Source organism: Alternaria ethzedia (assembly GCF_023757985.1).
Source record: "Alternaria ethzedia strain BMP 0044 chromosome Unknown scaffold_31, whole genome shotgun sequence".
In the NCBI taxonomy this organism is placed as follows: domain Eukaryota; kingdom Fungi; phylum Ascomycota; class Dothideomycetes; order Pleosporales; family Pleosporaceae; genus Alternaria; species Alternaria ethzedia.
The window spans coordinates 194,560-218,217 of record NW_026056224.1 but is presented as its reverse complement, the minus strand read 5'-3'; the positions used below and the strand labels follow the sequence as shown (position 1 = coordinate 218,217).

At 53.4% G+C, this 23,658-nt stretch overlaps 8 protein-coding genes across 8 annotated transcripts; 6 read left to right on the top strand and 2 right to left on the bottom strand.

Moving 5' to 3' along the window:
* Positions 1–373: 373 nt before the first annotated feature.
* J4E87_009043 (uncharacterized protein) lies at positions 374–2,281 on the top strand (the record flags this gene model as incomplete). The annotated part of the gene is made up of 6 exons (XM_049380623.1): positions 374–616; positions 667–772; positions 827–861; positions 914–984; positions 1,044–1,331; positions 1,384–2,281. The coding sequence occupies 6 exons, from the start codon at positions 374–376 to the stop codon at positions 2,279–2,281; spliced, it is 1,641 nt and encodes a 546-aa protein (XP_049229686.1).
* A 334-nt stretch (positions 2,282–2,615) lies between these two features.
* J4E87_009042 (uncharacterized protein) lies at positions 2,616–3,256 on the top strand (the record flags this gene model as incomplete). Its single annotated transcript, XM_049380622.1, has 2 exons — positions 2,616–2,913; positions 3,009–3,256. 2 exons carry the CDS (start codon positions 2,616–2,618, stop codon positions 3,254–3,256), a joined length of 546 nt encoding a protein of 181 aa, XP_049229685.1.
* A 531-nt stretch (positions 3,257–3,787) lies between these two features.
* J4E87_009041 (uncharacterized protein) lies at positions 3,788–6,248 on the bottom strand (the record flags this gene model as incomplete). Its single annotated transcript, XM_049380621.1, has 7 exons — positions 3,788–4,085; positions 4,139–4,151; positions 4,236–4,367; positions 4,417–4,756; positions 4,807–5,679; positions 5,726–5,823; positions 5,873–6,248. The coding sequence occupies 7 exons, from the start codon at positions 6,246–6,248 to the stop codon at positions 3,788–3,790; spliced, it is 2,130 nt and encodes a 709-aa protein (XP_049229684.1).
* Positions 6,249–6,717: 469 nt separating this feature from the next.
* Positions 6,718–7,856, top strand: J4E87_009040 (uncharacterized protein; the record flags this gene model as incomplete). The annotated part of the gene is made up of 3 exons (XM_049380620.1): positions 6,718–6,888; positions 6,939–7,067; positions 7,122–7,856. 3 exons carry the CDS (start codon positions 6,718–6,720, stop codon positions 7,854–7,856), a joined length of 1,035 nt encoding a protein of 344 aa, XP_049229683.1.
* Positions 7,857–8,022: 166 nt separating this feature from the next.
* Positions 8,023–10,843, bottom strand: J4E87_009039 (uncharacterized protein; the record flags this gene model as incomplete). Its single annotated transcript, XM_049380619.1, has 8 exons — positions 8,023–9,155; positions 9,205–9,285; positions 9,333–9,603; positions 9,652–9,689; positions 9,861–10,328; positions 10,375–10,654; positions 10,705–10,769; positions 10,819–10,843. The coding sequence occupies 8 exons, from the start codon at positions 10,841–10,843 to the stop codon at positions 8,023–8,025; spliced, it is 2,361 nt and encodes a 786-aa protein (XP_049229682.1).
* A 1,747-nt stretch (positions 10,844–12,590) lies between these two features.
* J4E87_009038 (uncharacterized protein) lies at positions 12,591–15,078 on the top strand (the record flags this gene model as incomplete). Its single annotated transcript, XM_049380618.1, has 3 exons — positions 12,591–13,341; positions 13,387–14,399; positions 14,449–15,078. The coding sequence occupies 3 exons, from the start codon at positions 12,591–12,593 to the stop codon at positions 15,076–15,078; spliced, it is 2,394 nt and encodes a 797-aa protein (XP_049229681.1).
* A 3,065-nt stretch (positions 15,079–18,143) lies between these two features.
* On the top strand, positions 18,144–21,350 carry J4E87_009037 (uncharacterized protein; the record flags this gene model as incomplete). Its single annotated transcript, XM_049380617.1, has 1 exon — positions 18,144–21,350. The coding sequence occupies one exon, from the start codon at positions 18,144–18,146 to the stop codon at positions 21,348–21,350; it is 3,207 nt and encodes a 1,068-aa protein (XP_049229680.1).
* Positions 21,351–22,252: 902 nt separating this feature from the next.
* Positions 22,253–23,648, top strand: J4E87_009036 (uncharacterized protein; the record flags this gene model as incomplete). Its single annotated transcript, XM_049380616.1, has 2 exons — positions 22,253–23,077; positions 23,130–23,648. 2 exons carry the CDS (start codon positions 22,253–22,255, stop codon positions 23,646–23,648), a joined length of 1,344 nt encoding a protein of 447 aa, XP_049229679.1.
* Between the last annotated feature and the right edge of the window lie 10 nt (positions 23,649–23,658).

Genomic DNA, 23,658 nt, shown 5'->3' with positions numbered 1-23,658 from the left:
ATCAAAGTGTATCGTCAACTGACCTACCAGCACATCTCTGACTAGACATGTATGCACTGTCAATGAAGCTCCTCGCATGCAATCATTGGTATCGAGTTTCTGTCGCATAAACGTCATTCCTTATCTATGGCTTTCGCAACCAAGTCTCTCGGCTTTCAGGGCCTTGTCTAGACGGTAAGGTTCTTCATCTTAGCGCATGTTGTCACATGTACCCGGGGTTGCATCATCTGTCGATGCAGTTCCTAATCATGGATATATCCGGTCCCTTATAACACTCCCTCGGTACATTCGATAATCAGCACCGACCGATTGGTCTAAGCCAGATCAAAAAAGAACCACGAGAAGAAGCCCGCTTTCATTCATCCTTGCCGATATGGCTGCATCTACACCAGTAGAAAAGCAGGCCCCCATCACCGAAACCGCTGACCCAAGGTCGTCACACGGCTCGAAGTCACCTCCGCCGCATCATGGCTCACACGAGGACCATCCGTTCAGCGACCCGGCAACGGCTCAGCGCTGGCGTCAAATATACGATGATGCGGAGTACGAAGGACGCCATCGTTTCGACCCGACGTATACATGGGAAGCTGAAGAGGAGAAACGTCTAGTAAAAAAGGTGAGTAGCTGAAGTCATGGCACTGATCAGGGCTGACGCTCTCGGTCTAGCTGGACTGGCGTATAGCTCTCTGGGCATGGATCATGTTCATATCGATGGAGCTGAATCGAAGGAACATCAATCGAGCGATCTCAGACAATTTGCTGAAAGACCTAGGTGTGTATCATCTACATGAAGGACAAAAGACGGTGGATTACTGACTTTGAGCAGGAATGAATACGAACGACTTCAACTATGGCCAGACTGTAAGCTTTATGCAGTCCGTTACTCTCAAAGCTCTCGTTGATGTAAAGCTAGATCTTTCTCGGTTCATTCCTCTTTGCCGAGCTTCCCAGTGGCCTAATCAGCAAGAAGCTAGGTGCTGATCGGTTAGTCCATCTGGCCTACTCGCTGTCTCGTCGGGCTTCAAGTACTAACCTTATGACAGGTGGATCCCTACCATCATCTGTATATGGTCCATTGTCAGCGCCTCACAATGCGCCATGAAGACGAAAGCCCACTACTTCGCCATTCGATGCATCCTTGGTCTACTCATGGGCGGCTTCATCCCAGATATCGTCCTCTGGCTAACGTACTTCTACAAATCTACTGAACTTCCGCACCGGTTGGCGTGGTTCTGGACTGCGCTGAGCACTTGCAATATCGTCGGCTCGCTGCTTGCAGCAGGTATATTGCAGATGCGAGGTCTCCATGGCTGGGGAGGTTGGCAGTATCTGTGAGTTGCCTCTACCCTGTCTTTCAACTTGCACCATTTCTGACGCAGCCAGGTTCTTAATCGAAGGCATCATGACACTAGCCATCGGCATGCTCTCCTTCGGCCTCATGCCCCCAGGCGCCTGCCAAACGCAACACTGGTTCCGCGGCAAAAACGGCTGGTTCACCCCTCACGAAGAGTACATCCTCGTCAACCGCGTCCTCCGCGACGATCCCTCAAAAGGCGACATGAACAACCGCCAAGCAGTCGGCCTCCCACTCCTGTGGAAAGCAGCATGCGACTGGGAACAATGGCCCCTCTACATCATTGGCTTAACCGCATATGTCCCACCTAACCCACCGCAGAACTACCTCTCCTACATCCTGCGACAACTCGGCTTCTCCGTCTTCGAAGCCAACCTGCTCGCCATACCCAGCCAGTTTCTCTACGCTACCCAACTCCTCGCCGTCACCTGGCTATCCGAGAAGTTCAAAGAACGCTCCATGATATCCAGTCTATCCAACATTTGGATCTTCCCCTGGCTCGTCGCTCTTGTCGTTCTGCCCGCAGACGCAAACCCCTGGGTCAGGTACGCGCTCCTCACAGGTCTGCTGTCCTATCCGTACTGCCACGCAATCCTCGTGAGTTGGAACGCGAAGAACTCGAATTCCGTCCGTACACGCGCTGTCTCTGCGGCTTTCTACAACATGTTTGTGCAGTCTGGCAATATTATTGCTACTAATATTTATCGCGATGATGATCAGCCGTTGTACCGCAGGGGCAACAGGATACTGCTGGGTATCTGTGTGTATAACGTTTTCTTGTTCTATGCGGTAAAGGCGTTTTACATTTGGAGGAATCGTGTAAGAGATGGGCAATGGAAAGCTATGACCAAGGAAGAGCAGGAGGATTATATTTTCAACACGAAGGATGAGGGGATGAAGAGGCTGGACTTCAGGTTTTCCCACTGATGAGAAAGCGCATGGATTGATGTTGATACCAGCGCCCGGTTCCGTTCACTCAGCGTCCATGGCTTCCCCGTTGTCTTTGCGCCTTGGTCACGACGAATTGCGATTGGTTGATGGCTTATAACGTGGCCGGCGCAAATGGCGCCCGATAGCAAACAAATCTGACGGAAATTACTAATATTCAGTCTACGTAGGCCTTCCTAGGTGACCGCGTACAGACCGCCAGTGTGGATCATCTTGGCTTGGCGCAAACACTTTACTCATGAGCATAATAAATGTCTTCGTGACCGAGTCCGCCGACACTCCTACACCTCACACTTCCGATTCTAAATCTAAGATGTCTTTCTCTTCTACACCCAGATTTGGTAGCGCCTCCCAAGATATCTACAATAGCCCTCACTACTTTGGTGCCGGCAGTGGCAGTGGCAGTGGCAGCGGCAGGGGCAGCGGTAACCAAAGCACGGTCTTCAATCCGCCTCAGTCCCCTGCTCCAGCCGCGACAACTATCAACACTTCGGTCGCTCCGAGTGTGAGGCAGCGTCTCATCGAACTCCTCCATCCGTTCCGGGGCGACTTCATCAACTTCGTCGCTACTGAAGCCACACTTCATGAAAGGAAGGTCCTCACTCTCGCCGGTAAGTGTATTTCTTGACCTTCTCTCACCTGAATTACTCTTCTCCTTGCCTGAATGCAAACATTTCTTACTACAAATAACTAACAATTCTATCAGGGAACCTCGCTGCGATCATCCACCACAAGGAGGCTCAATACGGCGAAGAGATCAATGCGAACCATGTCCACGTCTTGAGTCGCAATCTTCAAGCCCTCAACGGTCAGGCGTGCATCAGTATCATCGTTCAGGCAGGTGGCGTGGCACATCAGGTCGTCAGTGTCGAGGTTGAGAACAGAGACACTACCATTGATGCGCTCACCACCAAGGTGGATAACATGATCGGAACTTTGTTCTTGGGAGCTTAGGCAGCGGATAGGGCAAGAGTGGTGATAGAGGATATAACAGGAAGCGACGTTGGCTTATACAGACGATAGGCTGGGGGAATAAGCAGACTTAGTGAGAAGGCAACAGGGAAAATTTACTTGCTCAAGTCACCACTGTACACAACTTGGTTTTCACGGTTTTAATCGTTCGTGAGGGCCTTACAATCGTACGCTGTACCCGGTGTACAACGTGGGCCTGAAGAATAACATTCCGTACTTGACGCTGTACCTAGGGTATAGCTTTGGTTTGAAGTACAATAGAGCTCAGGTATGGTAGAAATGACTTCCTTGTCTGCCCTGGAAGCGACGTTCCAGCTTCTCAACTCCTTTGAGCAGGTAACGCGCCCTTGTCATCTCCTTCTGTCTATCTTCGTATGCGGAGTACCCTGTCACCACACCTCTAAGGTTACCTTTGACGATGTGAAGGCGTTTCTCTTGAGCCCTTATGAGGCAGTATCTGAACTCAAAAGCCTCTTTTGCCGACGACCACAGCTCTGGGTGGAGTTCGCGGTTCTACCGTCGTTCAGCGAGCCACTTATCTGCCTCTGCCCAGACCTGCTTTGTCGCGTCTGGCACAGTGGAGTTATTCGAGGACTTGACACCGGCACATATGGCGTCCCATAGTGAGAAAGCGGACTTGAGATCGCCAGCGAGGTTAAGTGATTGCGGGAAGTAGCGTTCTGATGCGGTTTGAATAACGCGTGACTTGGTCGTTGGTGAGGTCGGATCGGCATCGCCAGTGAGAAGCTCATCGAGGTACGACTTGGCTGCTATGCTAAGCGCACAGTTGTTGGGAAGAAGGAACGGAAGCCTAGAGAGCGTTAGTTTATCAGACTCGAGTCATTGTGATTCGGGACGACTAACTTCATCGCAATGACTGGTATATCAGCATGTCTCGTGCAGCAACCAGTACAGAACATTTGTGTGGCGGCCACCTCGATGATATCTCGAAGTGACTGACGGACTTTGTTGATGATGGAGTTGTAACCGAGCAAATGTTGACTGAGAGGTCCGGTGAAACCGATCGGACGATGGTGCAAAGTACCTAAGCCAGCAACACGAGACACTAGCATATTGTACTCCTTGTCGTTCGCTAGGCGGCTGTCAGCTATGCAGGACTTGGTCAAGGGCTTCCCACTTACTGCTACCACGCATTGGTGCGCCGTTGTACATAGAAAACATATCGATGTCGGAGTTCAAGAGGCCCAGGCGTATCAGCTCGACTGCGATCACCGCAGCTTCTTCGTGCTCTGGCTTGCCCTTTAGGCCAGCGATGATAGATACAAGGACTTTACCCCATTGTGTCAGATTATGGCTCTTGGGGTCAATGTACTCCCGCAGAGCGAGGAAGCGCCATATCGAGTTGTACAGTATTTCGGAAGTGGAAGAAAGGGGATTCTTAGGATCTTTCTTAGTGACCGATTTGGTGACGAAGTCGGAGTTTTGCAGTGATAAGATGGCTGCACCGAGAGTTCCACAGTCCTATCAGAGTGTTAGTATTGGCCCGTCAATTCGGTTGCGGCTTTGCTAACCTTGTACTGTCCGACAACATCCCTGAATGTAGCTTCCTTCACGTTCCAAGTGTCAACGAGCGAAGGGGCTATGGCTTCTGATGGCTTTTCGACAGGGATGGTTGTCGATGTGCGTTTCCCATTGGGTTCTACAGGAGAATACCAATGCGTCTGGTGCAGAGACTGGTGCCGATACCAATTATGTAAGGTACTAGACAAAAGGTTGACAGCGGGTGTTCGAAGTGGGATCAGCTTAGAGCTGACGAGGTCCCTGTATTCTGGAGACAAGCCACCATCCATGGGAGGGACTTCGAAGACCTCGCAGGTAGTGCGCCACTGGATGATGTGTGGGCTGATGAGACCTTTCGACATGTAGTGGAGAATTTCATCTGGGAGCCTTTGACCCAGATACTGTCCCGCATCGTTAGGCATCGAGCCAGAGTTTTGGGGCTCGACTTTCCCTTCCTCTGTGTAGACAGGGTGATTCTTGACGGCCAGACGTGCTTTCTGGTATCGCGTGACGTATTCCTTGCCCGCGGGCGGGACATCATTGTTGTTGACAACCACAGAGTATCCAGACTGACCGTTGTTCATGATGGTCTTAATAGCACTGTGCGGTTTGATCAGTTCTGCCCTGTTAGGCGCGTCGAGGATCGGGTGGGTCGGGAGGAAGGGCGTGCCGGCCAGTATGCAGGTGTCGAGGAAGATATCATCTGAGATGTTGGGAGCGTTGACAAACTTCGAAAGGTCGGCTACGCATTTCTCTCGGCGGACGAAGCTGAAATGTCGGGCCTCGAAGTCCCAAGATGTTATGATTTTGGAGCATTCGAAGATGAGGATATCTGACGAGCCGTAGACGGCGTGGACGTATTCGTGTTTCTCGAGATATGCCAACTGTCGATAATTAGTCACTGCGAACAGAGATTCCAGAGATGCTTGCCTGGGCCCAGGCGCTGTATGGCGCGACTGTCCAACGAATGTTGCGCTCGGTCAGGGTTGACTGTAGGGCGCGGAAGAGGTCCTCGGGCGTGACGTATGCTGTGAAGAGTCAGCACGATACACAGTCTCATCTTGACGGCGGCCATACTTGACTGTCCGAACTTAGCGACAGAGGCTTCCGCCTCGTGACTGTCGTACAGAGTCCACGCATTGATGTTTACCGATGCCTCGGTCTCCTTTTGCCTGAAAGGATCATCGTGTTTTGTAATATCCAGCCCGCTGAAGACGAAGACGGGTTCGATGTCGAAGCTGCGGAATTGGGCCAGATCGTCCTCAATGTGTTGTGTCAGGGCCAGCGGAAGGCCTCCCAGCGCAGGTACAAGCGGCTCCTTTGCGCGCGGGTGATTGAGGATCCGCTGGTTCAGGTATTCGGCGGCTTCGATGCCTACGCGGCAATTGCGCAATTGTTCGAGCTCGCCCGTTTCGCCCAGTGTGGCCGTCCATTGTACGAAGTCGCGGATCATGGTGCCAGTCGCGTGGTGGGGCTGTTTGAAAGTAATGGGAATGAGGGATTGATAATGAACGGAGACGATGGCAGTAAAGTCTCGAGTAATACTAAGAGATTCACCTGGCGTGATTACTGTATGTAGCGACGACGTGTGGTAAAGTTGTAGATGGTTGCGGGGGTGTGGACAGTAAATTGGAAGCTCCGATGCAGCTCCACGCCTTGGCAACTACACGATCCCTGATCAGCCGGGCGCTAGCTCAGGTACAGCGTCTAGCCGTACGAGGGAACGCAATCGCGCCGAGTAGAGGGATGAATGACGGGTAGGCGCAGAATTGAGGTGATCTGCTTCCGTAAAAAAAACACCCCAATTCGAACGTGGCTTCTCTGTTGCTTTCTTAGTGCCTAATCGCGTCTCACGTCTCACCTCTGCCCCTCACCTAGCGTTACTCCAGGCTTTCACGCGTCACATCTCACTCTCTCTCCAAATGGCTAGTTCAGGACACCACTCGGAAGCCATACCGGTTATTGATATCTCAAGCCCCTCCGAAGACGTCGCTCGGCAAGTGTTGGACGCGGCTTCCACACATGGCTTCCTCTACATTAAGAACGATGGTGTGACCATCCCACCCCAGGACATCGATGACATGTTCAAGTTGGTATGATGTGTCGATTGTCCGAAACTAAACTTGTTGGTTGATGAAAACAGTCTAAGGAGTTTTTTGCCGCTCCCAAAGAGCAGAAATCGGAATACGCAATCCACTCTGAGAAAGCAGGGGGCATAAACCGCGGGTGGGTACAGATGCAAGGCGAATCTCTGGATCCTGAAGGTCAAAAGGTGATTATCAACAAAACAAATAATGAGACGACCTGTTGACGAAATGAATGATAGCAAGGCGATCCGAAGGAAGCATTCAACATCGGGCCCCCAAACCCAAACCTCCAACCCCTACCTTCACCTCTCCAGGACTCTTCCAAGTTGATTACCCGCTTCCAACATTCCTGTCACACCCTCTGCACCCAAATCCTCTCTCTGCTCAACACCGCCCTCCAAATTCCCGACCCCAAGTACTTCAGCACGCGACACGACCAATCTCTCGGCCCATCCGGCACCATCTTCCGCATGCTCTACTACCCATCCACCCTCTCCCAAGGAAAAGGTTCCAAGCAAGGCGAAACCAGTATCCGTGCAGGTGCACACTCGGACTACGGTAGTCTAACTCTCTTGTTCCGTCTTCCGGGCCAGCCCGGCCTTGAACTGTCTACGCCTTCAGGGTGGAAGGCAGTGCCGGTGAGCCCATCGCCATCGTCATCGCCTCCAATCCTGGTCAACATAGGAGATTTACTGTGTTATTGGACCAATGGTATGCTGAAATCGACAGTACACCGTGTTACTTTCGAGGGTGGACAGGAGAGATACAGTATGGCGTACTTCTGCCACCCGCTGGATGAAGCAAGGTTAGACGCTGTACCTAGTCCCGTGATAGAGCAGTTTGGCAACAAGGGCGAGGAAGAGTTGAGGAGTCAGAGGAAGAGATTGGGGTTGAGAGAAGACGGGCTTGGAGAGGAAGTGATAACAGCCAAAGGGCATTTGGAGAGACGACTGAAAGTGACGTATGGGATTTGATAAGAATCAGATCCAATTGGCAAAAGGCATTACTATCAAACGCCTGCGCTATGCTCCCTCGTTTACTTCAAAGAACACCTCGCTATGCTTTGCGCCCTGTAATGCAGACAGTTCCAAAATAACTCCCTCCACATACACCACTTACATCATGTACAGAGAGTCTTCTTCACCCTCGCCTCTTCCTACCCGCCCTTCCCGTAGTAGTCCCTCCAACGTCCTTCACGACGCCAATTCCTTCAACTGCCACGCTCTTCTCCTGCATAGTCCCACCTAGCTTCTTGATCATCTGCTCCCTCGCTTTCGCAGCACCAGGAGAATCCCAACCTAGCTCCTGGCTAGGCTGGTATTCCTCCACCAGCACCGTGTTCTCCTCTTCTTCCTCTTCTCCAGCCAGAATGTTCCCGGAGCTATCACCCGCTGACGCGTTCGACCGCGTGGACGTTGCGCGACCAAGCTGCCGCCTCTTCCGCGTCTTGCCAGGTGCCTGATCGACAGACGTTGGCACGGTCTTGCGGTTTGCGCGCATCTGAGCTAAGATGGAAGAGTAATCCTTTTCTTCTTCCGGTCCTTTTGCCTTTATTGTTTCCTTTTCTTTTGGTGCTTCCTGTGGTACCGACTCGGTATCCGCCGGGATCACGGAGTCGGGTTCAGGAACAGGAACGACCGGATCTGGGATCTGACCAGCCTTGGACTTGCGGGGTGCCGGGGCTATGAGAGACTCGGCCGACGAACTCCTGGGTCGTGAGAATGATTTTGAGGCATGCGGGGACGTTGATGGGCGGCGCGGGGAGTTGGCGCTGGTTTCTTGGAGGGGGTGGGAACCTGCGCCATCCAATCCAGGTATGACAGACTCATCATCATCGTAATTCAGGCCGTTAGTATCATTGTTGGAAGTATCCGCCTCATCTGTAGTTGATGCAGGCGTTGCATCTGCTGGTGCAGTGAGAGCAAGAGTACCACGCTGCTGTGGGTGCAGAGACGTTTTCACGGCATTGGTAGGCTGTTGCTTTTTCTGACGAAGCTCAAGGCTCTCTTCCGTGGACAACAGTGCAGTGGGCACATCATCTTGTGGTTGAGGCCTCTGTTTAGGCTTCTGTGGCTGAGGCGGCGCTGGCTTGTTCAATTGATACTCGGCATACGACTGTAGCCGACCACTACGCAGACAATCCCAAAGCCATGCGGCATGAACAGCGGGTATCCGTTTGTCCGTGGCGAATTTGAGTTTCGGTGTGTTTATGGTAGGAGGGTTGCAGATCACAACCGAGGTCTTCGCCGATAGCTGTTCATCGTACGAGGCACCTGTCAAAATTGTCAGACGATTTCAATGGAGGCGGAGCTGATCCCGTACCCATAAGCGTGACAACTTTGGTCACATGCAGTAACTCGATGCCGGAAAAGCCCGTAGAGTTGATGGTGAGTCCAGAGAACCCTGGCTACGTCAGCGACCAATAAAACAACCGTGGAGCACGAGCTTACCGCTGATACTAAGCTTTTCGAATGGTCGACTTAACACATCGTCCGACGGATCTACTAGACGTTTGCCATACAGGCAGCGCTCGACCCACCAATTAGTGGCCAGGTTCATGTGTTCTCCGGCACGCCCCGGAAGTGCCGCCGAATCGACCTCGACGTCATGTGGTATTACGAAGTAGCCTCGTCTTAGATCGTCGGATGGCGCATTGTTGAGATCGGTCGCATGGATTACGTGCGCGCCGTTGCTCTCGAGGTGTTGGCGCAAAATGCTTGTCTAGCGGGAACGTCAGCTAGGGCTGAAATGTAAGATGGTATGACAAACCTTCTCTGCATCAAAGCCATGCGTGCATACGAGTCGTCCTTGAAAGATGCCATCATGTTGGGACACATCGTTCGTATGTGGTGGCAATGATGGTTCATGACTGTCTGCATTGTCATCAAGGTGCGCCTCGATAAGCGAATCATTCTCATGGACGGATGCATGTCTGTGAGGGGACGCTGGGGTATGTGTGCGAGTGCTTGTCCGCGTACTATCTGGCTTAGTAACGATTTCCTCTGTCCATTCATCCTCATCAATCGGTCGTTCGAAACTGGGCGCTGTGATGCCCGCCCAAAAGGCATCACTTTGGCTGCCAACCTTGGTACTTGCTGAGCGACGTAGCTTCCTGCGGAAAGGATTCAGTGCCTGACTCGGCTCTGCATCTCGTGTGCGCTTGCCTATGGCGGGCGACGCGGGCATTTTGCGATCCCAAGCACCTTGGCCGCGCTCTTCGACAGGCATGGTGGGGTTGTAGAGGGCTTCGTCCAGCACCATGCCCCTCTCCAGACTTTGTTCGAGCCACTCCAGCGACACAATCTTCATCCTCCAATTCAGGGCGTGTTCGTACTTTTTGCCCGATGGCGCCGCTGCGATGAGGTGGGTGACGGACTTGGTGAGGTCGCCGTGGTACTCGGCTCCGTTGGCGTCCACTGACTCCTGAATGGTCTTGCGTTGATCGGCTGTAGTAGTCAGTATCGTCGTGTGCATTTAGAGCTCGCGACGTACGGTTGTCGAAGCCGGTAAGGCATATCTTCAGCCCAGCAAGCGTCGGCATGCGGTACTCCTTTTCCAGCGCGGCCATGTCCAGGTCGTCATCGCCGGTCATCCACACCTCCCTCAAGGCTTCGAGCCACTCCGGAGAGAGGACCTTGACGTCCTCGCGAGACTTGGCGACATAGCGGTATTTGGCGCTGTCGGTGCTGCCGACGATGAGGTGGGTTACGTCTGATGTGAGGTCGAGCTTGATGGTCGCGCCCATCTGCGCGCCAATCGCTGCGAGTTTGGCCTATATGGTCATTAGACACAGCGAGATATCAGCATCTGGAGTAGACGTACGCGCTGCTCGGGGGCAATAGAGGTGCAACAGAGGATGGCCCCAGCCAGGGGCAATTGGCCTGCTCCTGCATCATGTGAGCATGTGTATGATAATCATGATACCCTATGTCCTACCATAGCCTCCATCATGCGCGTCCATTACTTGCAAAGTCGCGGTGTCGTGTGCTTACGCCGAGCGAAAGCGCGTCTGAGCTAAGCCCTGCCCTTCGCCAGACGCGTTGCGGGGAAGCCAGCGTGGTCACGTGGTGCCGCCTCACGCTCGCCATTCCTTCCGCACTGCCCGCCTTGCCGTGTCCGCTCCTCAACCCTCCCCCAGATGCGCCGAATCTCGCACATGCCACGAAAAAAAAAGCTTTCCACCCCACTGCCGAGGATCCACCGCAGCCAGAATGACGACTGCTTCGTTCCTGGCCTCGAACTTGAGGGCGGCTGAGTTGGCAGCCCGCCCTGTTCTTTGCGCCGATCTGCCCACTCACGTTTGCTGTAACTCCAGATTCAGAACCCCAGGCGCTGATCACTACGCGATTGGGCCGTCAGGTTTCTTTTCGGCGATCGTGGGAGGTGACGCCCTGTTTATGTGGTTGTTCTGATGCACCATGGCACAAGATGCCCGGGCATGATCTATCATCTGTTCGATAGTTCCAAAACAAGGAAGACGAACTCTCCGCCCATGCGCTGGCGGAGCATCGCTTGGTCTGTCGCGAGATTGCGCGTTGCCCATGCCCAGCGTGGCTCTGCCATCTTGGAGTCTAAGCGACGCCATATCCTGTCAGCTATAATAGTTGTAATCAGCGTGCCTGTCGGGGCTTTGCCATCCGTGCGTGCTAATCGCAGGATGAAGCATGCCTTGTCGTCGTCGATCAAGGTAACGTGCCGGGTATGCCGTAGTCGGTCGCTAGCCGCCAACGGGTCTAGAAGCAGCCTGAGCAGATGCCCATTGAGATCTGACCCCTGCATCGAGTCTTGCAGACTCTTGGTGCTCAGCATGATGTAATGCATCCGAGCCTCCGTCCGCGCAAGCTACTGCTGCGCTGCCATGCCGCTCCTAGTAACGCCTAGCACGCTCATATACCCGCTGCGGGAATATCCTGCCCTGACGCGCTGCTTGCACGCCCTCACGACCATTCCTTACCCCATCCGGGTACCCACTGATATACCTCTGCTAGAGCAGTAGCAGCCCATCTCAAATTCATCATCCTAGCTGCTGCGACCCCGCCGACCAGCAGCGCTGCACACCGTCCACCGTCCGCGTCATCCGTCTGTTCCCTGCAAACTCGACGCTCGCACTCGACGCCGGTACACTTTCGCCGTCCCTGCACTGCCCTAGTCTGACATGCTCGCGTCCTCGTAACATGCCTGCGACCTGGCTAGCTGCAACTCACTTCAAAACACCCGCGAGTTCCTGTTATTCGCCGTTGTTGTCCTGGCAAGAAACTCCTCTCCGTCGCCAGCGCAAACCCTCGCTCCAGGGTATTCCCGCACGCTTCCGACGCACCGGCGACTTCACCGCTCCACTCCCCTACAGTGGCCTGTCGTGCTGATCGCATTTACACATCATTAACTAGGTAGCCTCACCCACGCCTTTGGATACCCTGTCTCTGCTCGTGAGTCCTTGTCTTATCTCCCCCTTCACCGCGTTCGGGCCCTTTGTCCTAGTAGCGCCCAACCTCAACGTCCCTTCCCAAAGCATCCATATGGAACCTGCTTGGGTTACCGTGGTCAAGAAGCCTTTGTACCCCTCTCATGACTCTGCGGTGTTGCACAAGCCAAATTCTTCTCTGCTTCCTGAATTACACCTCGTATAAGACACAACACGCCGCATGCCTTGTCACCACACCTTGATCCTGTCCTCCACCTCCACTTCAAGTCACTAACGCATCGTCGCTATGCCAGAGTACCACACCGTCTACTCTGAACGTGGCCGATTACGATATCTACCCGACCACTTAGACACGCCCAAGAAAACCTACCGCGGCATCTTTGCTGGCCGCAATCGCAGACCGCACCGCATTCACATCGCACACGTCGGTCCTGATCCGACTTTATTTCGCAGCCAGAGGCGCCAGACGACTAGTCAGTCGTACTTCACAGAAAAGCTGGCGGCCCCACGCGACGGCGCTAAACGTTTCCTACGGTCGTTTATCGACACCCACTTTTCCTCCAAGCCCGAAACTACAGACATACCTACCCCTCAATCGTCGACGACTCCAAATAGCAGCAACCGCAACTCCGTTGCCTCTGTTCCAGAACCACGCACCGCCGACATGCGGTCGCTCACGAGGAATTCTGGCAGCGGCGCAGTAGGCGCTATCGGAGGCACATTGGCTGCAGCAGGCATGCCGAGACCATCAGTCGCCGAGTCACATTGGTCTTCCGGTCGTGCATCTGCAAAGAGCATAATCTCCAATGTCAAGAGCCTGCCAGAAGAGAAGCCAGTGGCTTCAGGTGGTGGCGTCAGTGTGAACGTGCAACTCACAGAGCCGGTTTTGTTTCTACGGGGTTTCGAGCAAGCCGAGCACGCAGAGCGAAGTACAGCTATGCTCCGTGGAACACTATGCTTGAAGATTTCGAAACCCGCGAAACTGAAGGCTGTGACGCTCAAGTTCAGAGGTAAAGCGACGACCAAGTGGCCAGAAGGTACGTTCGTTCATCGTTTTCCTCGTTCAAACTAACAATACTTAGGCATTCCTCCAAAGAAGGTTGAATTCGAAGAGGTGGATACTCTGATGAGCCACACATGGCCATTCTTTAACTCTCAATTCCCCACTGCCGAGAACGGCACTGGTGCAGATCACGTGGAGCTCTACAAGGGCTCTAACGGATTGACTGGATCGCCAAACAACTCTTCGCTGAATTTAACGACAAAAGAGGCCAAAAGACTATCGCTACAAGTCAACCAATCGCGAAGCTTCGGTAAGGGCGACACCCCTGGAGGCGGCCCCTCGGTAGCACAGAAGGGTTACAGGACCTTTAACCCCGGAGAGTACATGTACAACTTCGAGCTGCCTTTGGATAGCCACCTTCCCGAAACCATCGATGTCGACCTTGGTTCTGTCAAGTACGAGCTGGAAGCGACTGTAGAACGCGCTGGCGCCTTCCGCACAAACCTCATGGGAACAAAGGAAGTTACCCTGATCCGCGCGCCATCAGAGGGGTCACTAGAGCAGGTCGAGCCTATTGCGATCAGCCGCAGCTGGGAGGACCAATTACACTACGACATCGTCATCTCCGGCAAATCCTTCCCACTCGGCGCTCAGGTTCCTATCGCTTTCAAGCTGACCCCACTGGCGAAAGTGCAATGTCATCGTATCAAAGTGTTTGTCACGGAGAACGTCGAGTACTTCTGTAACAACAAGCGAGTGCATCGAATGGAGCCTGTCCGTAAGGTTCAGCTGTTCGAGAAACGGGCGGATGGCCCACCGACCAGTACATTCCCCGGCAGTACGATGCGGATAGTGTCTGGAGGGGGTGTCCCCTATGACCAGCGGGCAGCCGCTTCTCGAGGCGAGGACGTGCAGGTGCAAGATCCCACCAACCTACTGGGTGATCTTGGAGGAGATGCAAACATCGGGCCCACAGAGATGGAGTTCAATGTGCAACTGCCAAGCTGTCACAACCTCAAAGAGAAGGACAAGTCATCCAAGTTGCACTTCGACACCACGTACCAGAACATACAGGTGCACCATTGGATCAAGGTACGTCTAATCTTGGGTTTCATTGTCGTACACACTAACAATCGACTAGCTTGTCATGCGCCTTTCGAAACCGGACGCCACCGACCCGACTAAGAGAAGGCATTTCGAGATCTCGATCGATTCGCCCTTCCATATCCTTTCGTGTCAAGCTACGCAAGCCAACACAGCACTCCCAGCGTACTCGTCGCCCGAACCTGCCCTGAGCGGCACACGGGTACCCGAGTGCGGATGCCCCAATGCACCATCCCGGCGCAACTCACCGACCAGCTTTGTACCTACATTGAGCTCTTTGGGTCGCTCGAGAGGGAACTCGGACGCCGTACTACCAACACCATCACCAAATCTCACCCGCCCACAAGCAGCACACATCGGCGGGCCGAATGACTCCACGGTCCAAAGACCCATTCACCTCATGCGCGTACCCTCTTTCAACCCACCCGCATTTTCGGAAATAGAACCACCGCCTCCTCTGGAAACCCCACCTCCTCTATACGAAAGCATCGCATCGCCGACGAGTGGTCTGGCCGATTACTTCTCCCGTTTGTCTGATGCATACGACGATTCTGACAGCGACCCCGAGCGCAACGACCGAGCGCGCGTCGAGATCCCCCTGACGCCAGGAGGTCGCACCGCCAGGAGTATGGACGAGCGCCGAACTTGGTTGCCTGTCGGCCATTGAGCATCACCATACTCCCATGACGTCATGTGTTACGTTCTCTTTCAAGTTCATGCATATACATTTTTACTTACATTTACGACGTTTCTCTTCTCGCTTTTAGGCGGTCTGTGCATTCATTGTCTGGGAGATATAGGGAATTCCCCCGGTACCACGGTGCATTCGGAAAATTCTGCAGCGCATTTTCGTTACTGTCGCATTGCTCGCTCTCGGGCTGTTTCGCGTGTTTGGGTCAAGGGTTCGCTGGGATGTTCCTTCGCTGGACCAGGCGCTTTGTTGTTTCATGGGCACAAGCTTCATGTTAGATGGGTGGCCCTTAGGTCCCCAACTTCGCGCTTTCACATTTCCCGTAATCATCATATCTAGTCGACCACATAGGTTGTAAATATCACGACGTACATATTATTGATATTCATGACTATTCAAAATGTGCCTGACCTTGACTGTCGCGTGCAAAGGGGGTTGAAGAGGATCGATTCCGCACGACTATCCCAAAGTGCTGTCTCAACGGATGTATTGTTGCATACGTCTATCAGAGTGATACACAGCGCAAATCGCAGACAGGTCGCATGTCCAAAACATGGAGTGACACCAACATACAAAATATATTCTCGTCATCTTCATGTCTAATCTCACATGCCTTGATTCAGTATCCTTCATGACCATCCATTAATACACAACAACCAACTCACACGTCACGAACATCCATCTCTCACCCGTCACCCAACCGTGTTCCCCGTGCTAAGCGCCCGCGCAATGTCCATCATGTCAAGCATGGACACATCCATCAAACACGGGCCTTGCCTTGGGTTCCATGTTGCAAGGTCAGCCCGCCTACCTTGTACCAGGCTCACCATCTCTACATCCGCAACTATAACAACTAGGTTCTACCATCTACTCCTTTAACATTTCAGGCACAGTCCTGGGAAGTTGCATTTAGTTGCCCGTTGCTGAAGTGACGTATGTGGAGATTGTGGAGTAGATAGTGGGAACAAGGAAAGGGGAATTCTTTTTCGGTGCATCTAGATGCGAAGCGCGTGTTGCTGTTGTATTGTTGTTTGTTGTTGTGTTTTTCGCAGTCCGTGAGTTCTTGGCTTTCTCGTATTTGGGTTGCTATCAACGGGGAATTCTGCACGACTACCCAACCTGCAGCCTCATTAATCTGCCCAAGTATGAATTCGCGATACCGCGACTTCTGTGCGCGGAAGCGCGTTTTCTGCCGTAGTTTAGGCTCCGGGATAGGGTGACCAGCGTTTGGTGTTCCTGCCGACCATTGTGTCGACGGCAGACTTGCCATGGTGAAACGCGGCTATCGGACCGTTTGGCGAGATCTTGACAGGTTTTGATGGGCAAGGATTGTTGCGGAGTAAAGTAGGTTGTGTGGAAGGAGTTAATGACGTCGATGGTCGTGGTCACGCTGGCTTGGTTGAGTAGATGGTAGATCGGACATTTGCATGGGGAAATCTAAGGGAACGAAATGGTGTTAGCAACTACGGTTTCACCTGCATCCTTGCTTGATCGATCGATTAACACTGGGGAGTTGAACGTGCCAAATTCGCGTGAACGGGACATTGCTAAGGTTAATGTTTTGCGCTGCGCTGGGGTTGCATCGCGTGTTGAAGGCTTATTCCCGGGGTGCGTGGTGTTGACGTCGCGACTTCCCTGGCATGTTCGATCCACTCTACAGACCTTGTCCACGTTCGTGCCTGATGCCTTGAATAAACATTTCCGCTGAAACCATGGGGGTAGAGTGTGTGCAGCTTCTGAGGATGTCCGATGACGTTGTTTCCGCGAGGATGCGAGGCAGTATACAAAAGCCCGTCTTCCACCCCTCATCACACAACCCATCTTCAGCGCGAACTCCAGAGTGGAAATCTCTGCATAGCGGCTGTTCGTGGGGGCCCATGTGTTCTCACCGGACTACTCAGCGATAGTCAGTGGACTTCTACCGGCCAGGGCTCATGAATCGTATTATCGAGCCAACCATCGTTCATCATGTTTGCTGACTGAAGTTCCGTTGGTCGGCCTAGGTGCAGGAAGGGTGCAGCACCCTGCATGCAAGAGCATCATGTGATAAGCATCGTGCAGGAGTCTTTGTCAGGTGGCCTCGCGCGCAGCACCACGACAGACGGAAGTGAAGAGGTCCTCCACGGAACCGCAGAGCGAGTGTGTCCGAGGCTGGGCACAGCAGTTGGGGCGGCTCGGAGCACGGCCTATCGGAGCGAAGTGCTCTCCGCCCCCAGCTTTTGGAGAAAGAAGAAGCTGCGATGTTGACTGCTTCTCAACGCTTTTCGCGCTGGACTCGCAATGTAGAATAGTTCTTGAAAGAGCGGCAGTGTTCTCGTATGTTCGGCGAACCTTCGGCATGCAGGATGCAGCAACGGTGTGGCTGTTGAATCTCGGTGGCGTCCGATTAGGCGATGGCTATTCCGTCCTGGAGCCAACCAACGTCATTGCCAAGTACCAAGCGCTTTAGCATAGAAGAAGAGAGATAATCGTATTCTAATCTCTCCCTCTGCCGCTCATTCTCTGTAGAGCTGAAGAGTGCGACAACGACGACGCCCTGCGAGACGCGACTGGAGTGGCTTGATTGGAAACGCGCCTTTGTTTTTGCAATCTGCGCACGAGCATTGAGTTGAGTGCTCAACTTTGGTTGCTACCCGACTACTACGCGCACCATCCAAGCTTTCGGATGCAGTTGCCGAGCAGCACTTGAACTCGTAAGCATTCGGCTTGGGTTTTCTTGTTCATCCCATAACATGACTAACTCGTCGCCAACAGACCTCTAACCATAGACCCTCGTTCGCCAAACACGGCTGTGAAGGACCGGCGTCTGGGCGGATCCCCATATACATGCATTCGGTCTCGCTACCATCTTTCTCTTCCTTTGGCCGACTCCCACGACAGCGCGGCCCCAGTGCCAACTTCCTCCCTACATAACCCTCTCTCGCCCGCGAGACCCTCGCTCGCCTACCCTCCAACCCATCGAGCGCGTCGAACCGTCTTCGCGCATCCACATACACACTTCGTAAAAGCCTGAGGGACAGTGAGAGGAACAAACCGTCGCAATGGCGTGGGACCATCTCTCCATCACCAAGCCGCATCTGGTTTACCTGATCCTTGGAGGCTTCACCAGTTTGTTCATGCTGTGTTCTTCCGTGATCAAAGAGCGTCTGTACATTGGTGAAGCCACGGTCGCGACCATCTGTGGTATCATATTCGGCCCACACGCCGCCAACCTGATAGACCCGTCGACTTGGGGCAATGTCGACTTGATCACTCTGGAGTTCTCGCGCATCGTCCTTGTCGTGCAATGTTTCGCCGTCGGTGTCGAGCTGCCTCGCGCGTACATGGAGAAACATTGGAAGTCTATCGTAGCACTACTGCTCCCCGTCATGACCTTTGGCTGGCTAGTGACTAGCCTATTCATCTGGGGCTTGTTCCATTCCCACCTCAACTGGCTTGACAGTCTGTGCATTGCAGCTTGCGTTACCGCCACCGACCCTGTCTTGGCATCGTCCGTCGTTGGTAAAGGCAAGTTCGCCAAGCGAGTACCCAAGCATCTTCGAGATTTGCTGTCCTGTGAATCTGGCTGCAACGATGGCATGGCTTTTCCCTTCGTGTACTTGGCCATTTACTTGCTCCACTACCGGCCAGACGCTAACCAGGTAGCCTTCCACTGGTTCTGCTACACTATCCTGTACGAGTGTGTCTTCGGTGCCTTCTACGGAGTCATGGTCGGATACATCGCGCGTCGCGCGATTCGATGGGCCCACGAGAAGGACCTCATCGATCGAGAGAGTTTCCTCGTGTTCTACTTCGTCCTGGCCTTGTTTTGCGCTGGTTCCGGTGCCCTGCTTGGTATGGACGATCTGCTTGTGGGCTTCGCCTGCGGTGTGGGTTTCTCCAACGACGGATGGTTCCTTGAGAAGACAGAAGAATCTCACGTCTCCAACGTTATTGATCTGCTGATCAACTTGGCCTTCTTCGTCTACTTCGGATCCATCATTCCCTGGCAACTGTTTAACGAGCCAAGCATCGGGCTTTCGCCATGGCGTTTGGTGGTGCTTGGTTTACTGGTACTTTTCTTCCGCCGTATACCAATCATGTTGGCACTCAAACCAGTCATTCCCGACATCAAGACCTGGCGCGAAGCTTCTTTCGCTGGTCATTTCGGACCCATTGGTGTCGGCGGTCTGTTTGTCGCAATCCTTGCAAGGGCCGAACTCGAGACCGATACCACGAGCCCGCTGGCCGAATTGCCAAAGCCAGGAGAGGAAGGATCCGACCACTTGAACATCATTGAGATGATATGGCCGATCACATGTTTCTTGGTCATTGTCAGTATCATTGTTCACGGAAGTTCCATCGCCGTCTTCACCCTTGGAAAGCGCATCAACACTTTGACAATTTCCATGTCCTATACTCAGGCCAACGAGAATGGACCCGGCTGGATGGATCGCCTTCCCCGTATTCAATCACGCTCCAGATCCTCCATGGCTCGCCGCCCCTCTGAATCATCATTGGATGAAAAGTCGGAACTCGCAGCGGTGGGTTTCGGCAATAGCTTCCTGCGCCGTCAGAAGGAAGAGGACAGCAATTCTGTCAAGCCTACGAGCCGTGGAAGGCGTTGGGATGCTGGTCGGGGTCCAGGTGGACCCATTTCGCAGTCCGCTATTGCTCCCAGTAAACGCGACGAAGAGAAGGCGGAAGCGATACCCCCCGAGGAAGACACCGATACCTTTGCTGACACGATGGCCATCTCTAGCGACAGTTCGTCAAGCGACAAAGGAAAGATGAAGAGGCGGATACCAGAGGAAGAGATCTACCAGGAGGGTCATGAAACCGTCTTTGAAGACAAGGAAGGGAACGTTCTCGGCGTAAGAGACAGTCATGGCGAGCACGGCATGGAAAGGCAAAGGCACGATAGTGAGAGGGCACAAGAGCTCATGCGTCAAAAGCATGTTCAGGGTGGCGTGTCACAAGACGAGCACGGCGGTGCCCTCGAAGAAGCACCTAGCCGGATTGAGAACGCCATTGAACACCCTCACAAAACCTGGCGCAATCGAATGCAAAGCTACACAGGCCATGGTCACAAGGACAAGGCTGCGGAACCTCCAAAGGCGGAGAAGTCGGCACAAAAGTCCGGAAAACATGGCCCCGCTCTTGCTTACCAATATGGTAATACCATTATTGTCGAAGACGAGGATGGTGAGGTCTTGAAGAAGTATGACATTCCAGCTGCCCCGAAGAAAGGAAAGGATGGTCGTCCTGCAAACCCTCGCGGTCAGTCCATGGTGGAGACGTCAAGCCGTGCTGTACAGAGTCTGAAGCGGATGGGTACTCACATGGGCGTGCCTGCGGGGCAACAAGCTGGAGCATCCGGCACTCAAGCCGCAAATAACAAAAAGAAGCAGAAGGCAGCGGAATTGGCGGCGAAAGAGCAGGAAGATGACGACCTACTTCGCTTTACAGTGACAGCTGGTGGTCGTCGCATGAGCAAGCTTGAGTTTATTCAGCAAATGTCGCAAATGAACCCCAAAGACAGGGCGAAGTTTGTGCAAGCTAGCGATGTTCCTGAAGCAGTCAAGGATGCCGCCCATCAGGACGCCAAAGATCACACTGCAGAACAGCGCCGTCGGGCAGCTTCCGTGCAGGCGAACGTTCCCCCAGTTGTCGGTGAAGAGGGAGAGGCAGAACTTCACAAGATCGAGTCGCCAGCAGCCAGGGAGGAGGGTCACGCACGTGGTCCCGAAGGGTTGACGCTGGTGGACAGTAACGACAAGCATGTACCATTCCACTCTGTACGCCAGGATCTCGAGGACCGACCTAATGATCAGGGTGGCGAGACCACGGCACAACGCCGACGTCGCCTAGCTGCAGAGAATATTCCGGCTGAAACTTCAGGCGGTTCCGCTATTCCGCCATCACATGAGCCTGAAGAAGGGTTTGAAGGCGAAACAGCAGCGGAGCGAAGGCGTCGTCTGGGCGCTCTCGGTGTCGGCAAAGACGATACTCCCGAGTCTGACTCCGAAGATGAGGAGACTGGTGACCCAATGGAGACTGGCCGTGGTACACACTCACGTGCCGCTGAGCCTAGCCAGAAGACACTCTCACCTACGCCACGCACACCTGGTATTCGCTTCGCAGACCAGCCTAGAGTACCGACAAAGGACGAGCGTGCCGCCGAGGATGCGCGTGTCAAGGAGGAAGACCAGAAGGAGAAGGATGGAAAGAAGAAGAGTGGGCTCAGCAAGCTCATTGGACGTAAATAAGATGTTGACCTTATCATATTTCTTTGGATCGAATGTTTAATTGGGGGGTTGATGGATTTGTGCTTGCATAGCGCCGCGGGGTTTAGATGAGCTGTCCTAGACGACATAAATGAGCCGCGATGTTGATATGGACTCGACGTAACACATCCGTCTGAGAGACGTAGTATGTCTCGGAATAAAACGCATTTACCCTAGTAATCCCAGGACCAGAAGTCCTTCAGGAGCGCGTGTGTTGGAATATCTTGTCACCAACCCAATGTCGTGCATCTGTGATAGATTTCTCCGTCGAGTTCTCACGCTTCATCACAGTCGCAGTTCAGGGTAAATTATCACTAATCATCATGTTAGGGCCCACAATGCTCGTATTCATTTTCGTTCAGACTCACGCGTGATGCGGGGCGCTGCCTGTAAGCGGCAGCAGCTGAAGTGGCTTGCCTCGGCGACCCAGGCCTAGATCTGGAAGAAATCTTATCAGATTGATAAGATGATCTGATTAGCGCTCGTGGGCTCCATCATCGTACCACTCGCGATGCAGCGGCCATAACATCGTGCCTTGATGGTACATGTTTACGGATGCGACTCCGAGCTCGCTCTAGCCCTATACTCTCTTCGCGCGACTGCCTACTTGATTCGTACCAATCAAAAGCTGCATCCTCCGTCGTCTACAATCGTTTTGGCTAGCCAGTTGCCATGAGCAAAAGACGCAGAGTATGGCATGATGAGAAAATACTAGTGTATGATCCATGTATTGGAGCTCTTCTGTCCGGATGACGGAGACAGCTCCTACTCGGGTCCCGGCGGGAGTTGACATATAGCGGCCATAGTTGTACCTCAAACGAAGGGCACAGCTTCCCCTACTCCAAGCCTTCGAGTGCTCCAAGTCTGATCCAGACGACGTCGACATGGGTTCTATTCAACAGCATGAGATCGCAACACTCAACAGCCTCGCGGCTCAGATCAGCGAGCTAGCTGCTAAGATGACGAAGCAGCTGGCGGCAGAGAACGTAACACCGATTACTCTTGAGGCCGACAGTCCAATCAAGTACGAGAAACTTCCTGGGGATGTTTTCATGACCCGACAACTCCTCGAGGACGCGTTGAAAGACATGTGGATTCTGAGCCAAGGACCAAGCGATAGTGTGTTCAACTACGTACACATGGCCGTCCCAGACACGGCGTGCTTGAACATCCTGAACCAGTTCGACTTCTGGAGCGCAGTACCGGTGGATGGCGAGGCGACGTTCGAAGAGATAGCGAGACATACCAAGCTCCCTCTCGAGGTTGTGAGCCGTGTCATCGATCATGCGGCTACGATGCGTTTCTTCGCCAAAGCTTCGCCTGCAGCAACGAAAGTCAGGCACACTTCGCGATCTGCCGCACTGGCTAAAGATTCTGGCTTGTCAGCGCGGGTGCAGACAGTGTTGGACGAAACGGGTCCGCCTATGCTCTTGCTCCCTGAAGCTCTGCGTCGCTTTTCGCAAGGAAAGGCAGAACCGAGTAAAGACATTAAGGAGACCGCTTTCAGGCTCTGTCACTCCGGCGGTGCGTGGGGTGACTATGATAACAGTTGGGACTTCATTGAGAACGATGGCGAAGGCGAGAAGAAGGGATGGCGGCAGAGGAACTTTGTCAAGTTCATGGCGTACATCAAGGACCTCTTCCACACCGAGAACATCATACTCAACGCTGTTGATTGGGAGGCTGCTGGTGAAGTCACGGTCGTTGACGTGAGTATACCTACCCTGATCTCAGCCCTGTTCTGACACTAACAACGATTAGATCGCCGGTTCCGCAGGCCACGACGACGCCGTCCTCGCAGCCAAATTCCCCAAACTCAAAATCGTCGTCGAAGATCTTCCAGAAGTCGCTCCAGTATTCGAAAAAGAATTCCCATCGGAGCTCAAATCCCGCGTCTCCTTCCGCACACACAACATGTTCGATCCACAGCCTGTAGAAGCAGACATCTACATCCTCAAATGGATTCTCCACGACTGGCCAGACGTCGAATCAGTTAAAATATTGCAAGCGCTACGCCCTGCACTTAGATCTGGTGCGCGCGTCATCTTCATCGATTACGTAGGCAAGCAGGGACCGAGCGAGGAGGAATTGCCGAGGAGTATACAGGGCTTTGGTACGGCTACTGATCTTAGGATGATGGCGCTGTTCAACGCGAAGGAGAGGCCGGTGGACGCGTGGAAGGATGTGTTCAGGCAGGCTGATGAGAGGTTTGATGTCGTTAGAGTAGAGGCAGACCCGTTAAGCTTCATGTGCGTGCTTGAAGCGGTTTGGCGCGGCTAGGAGTAATTGC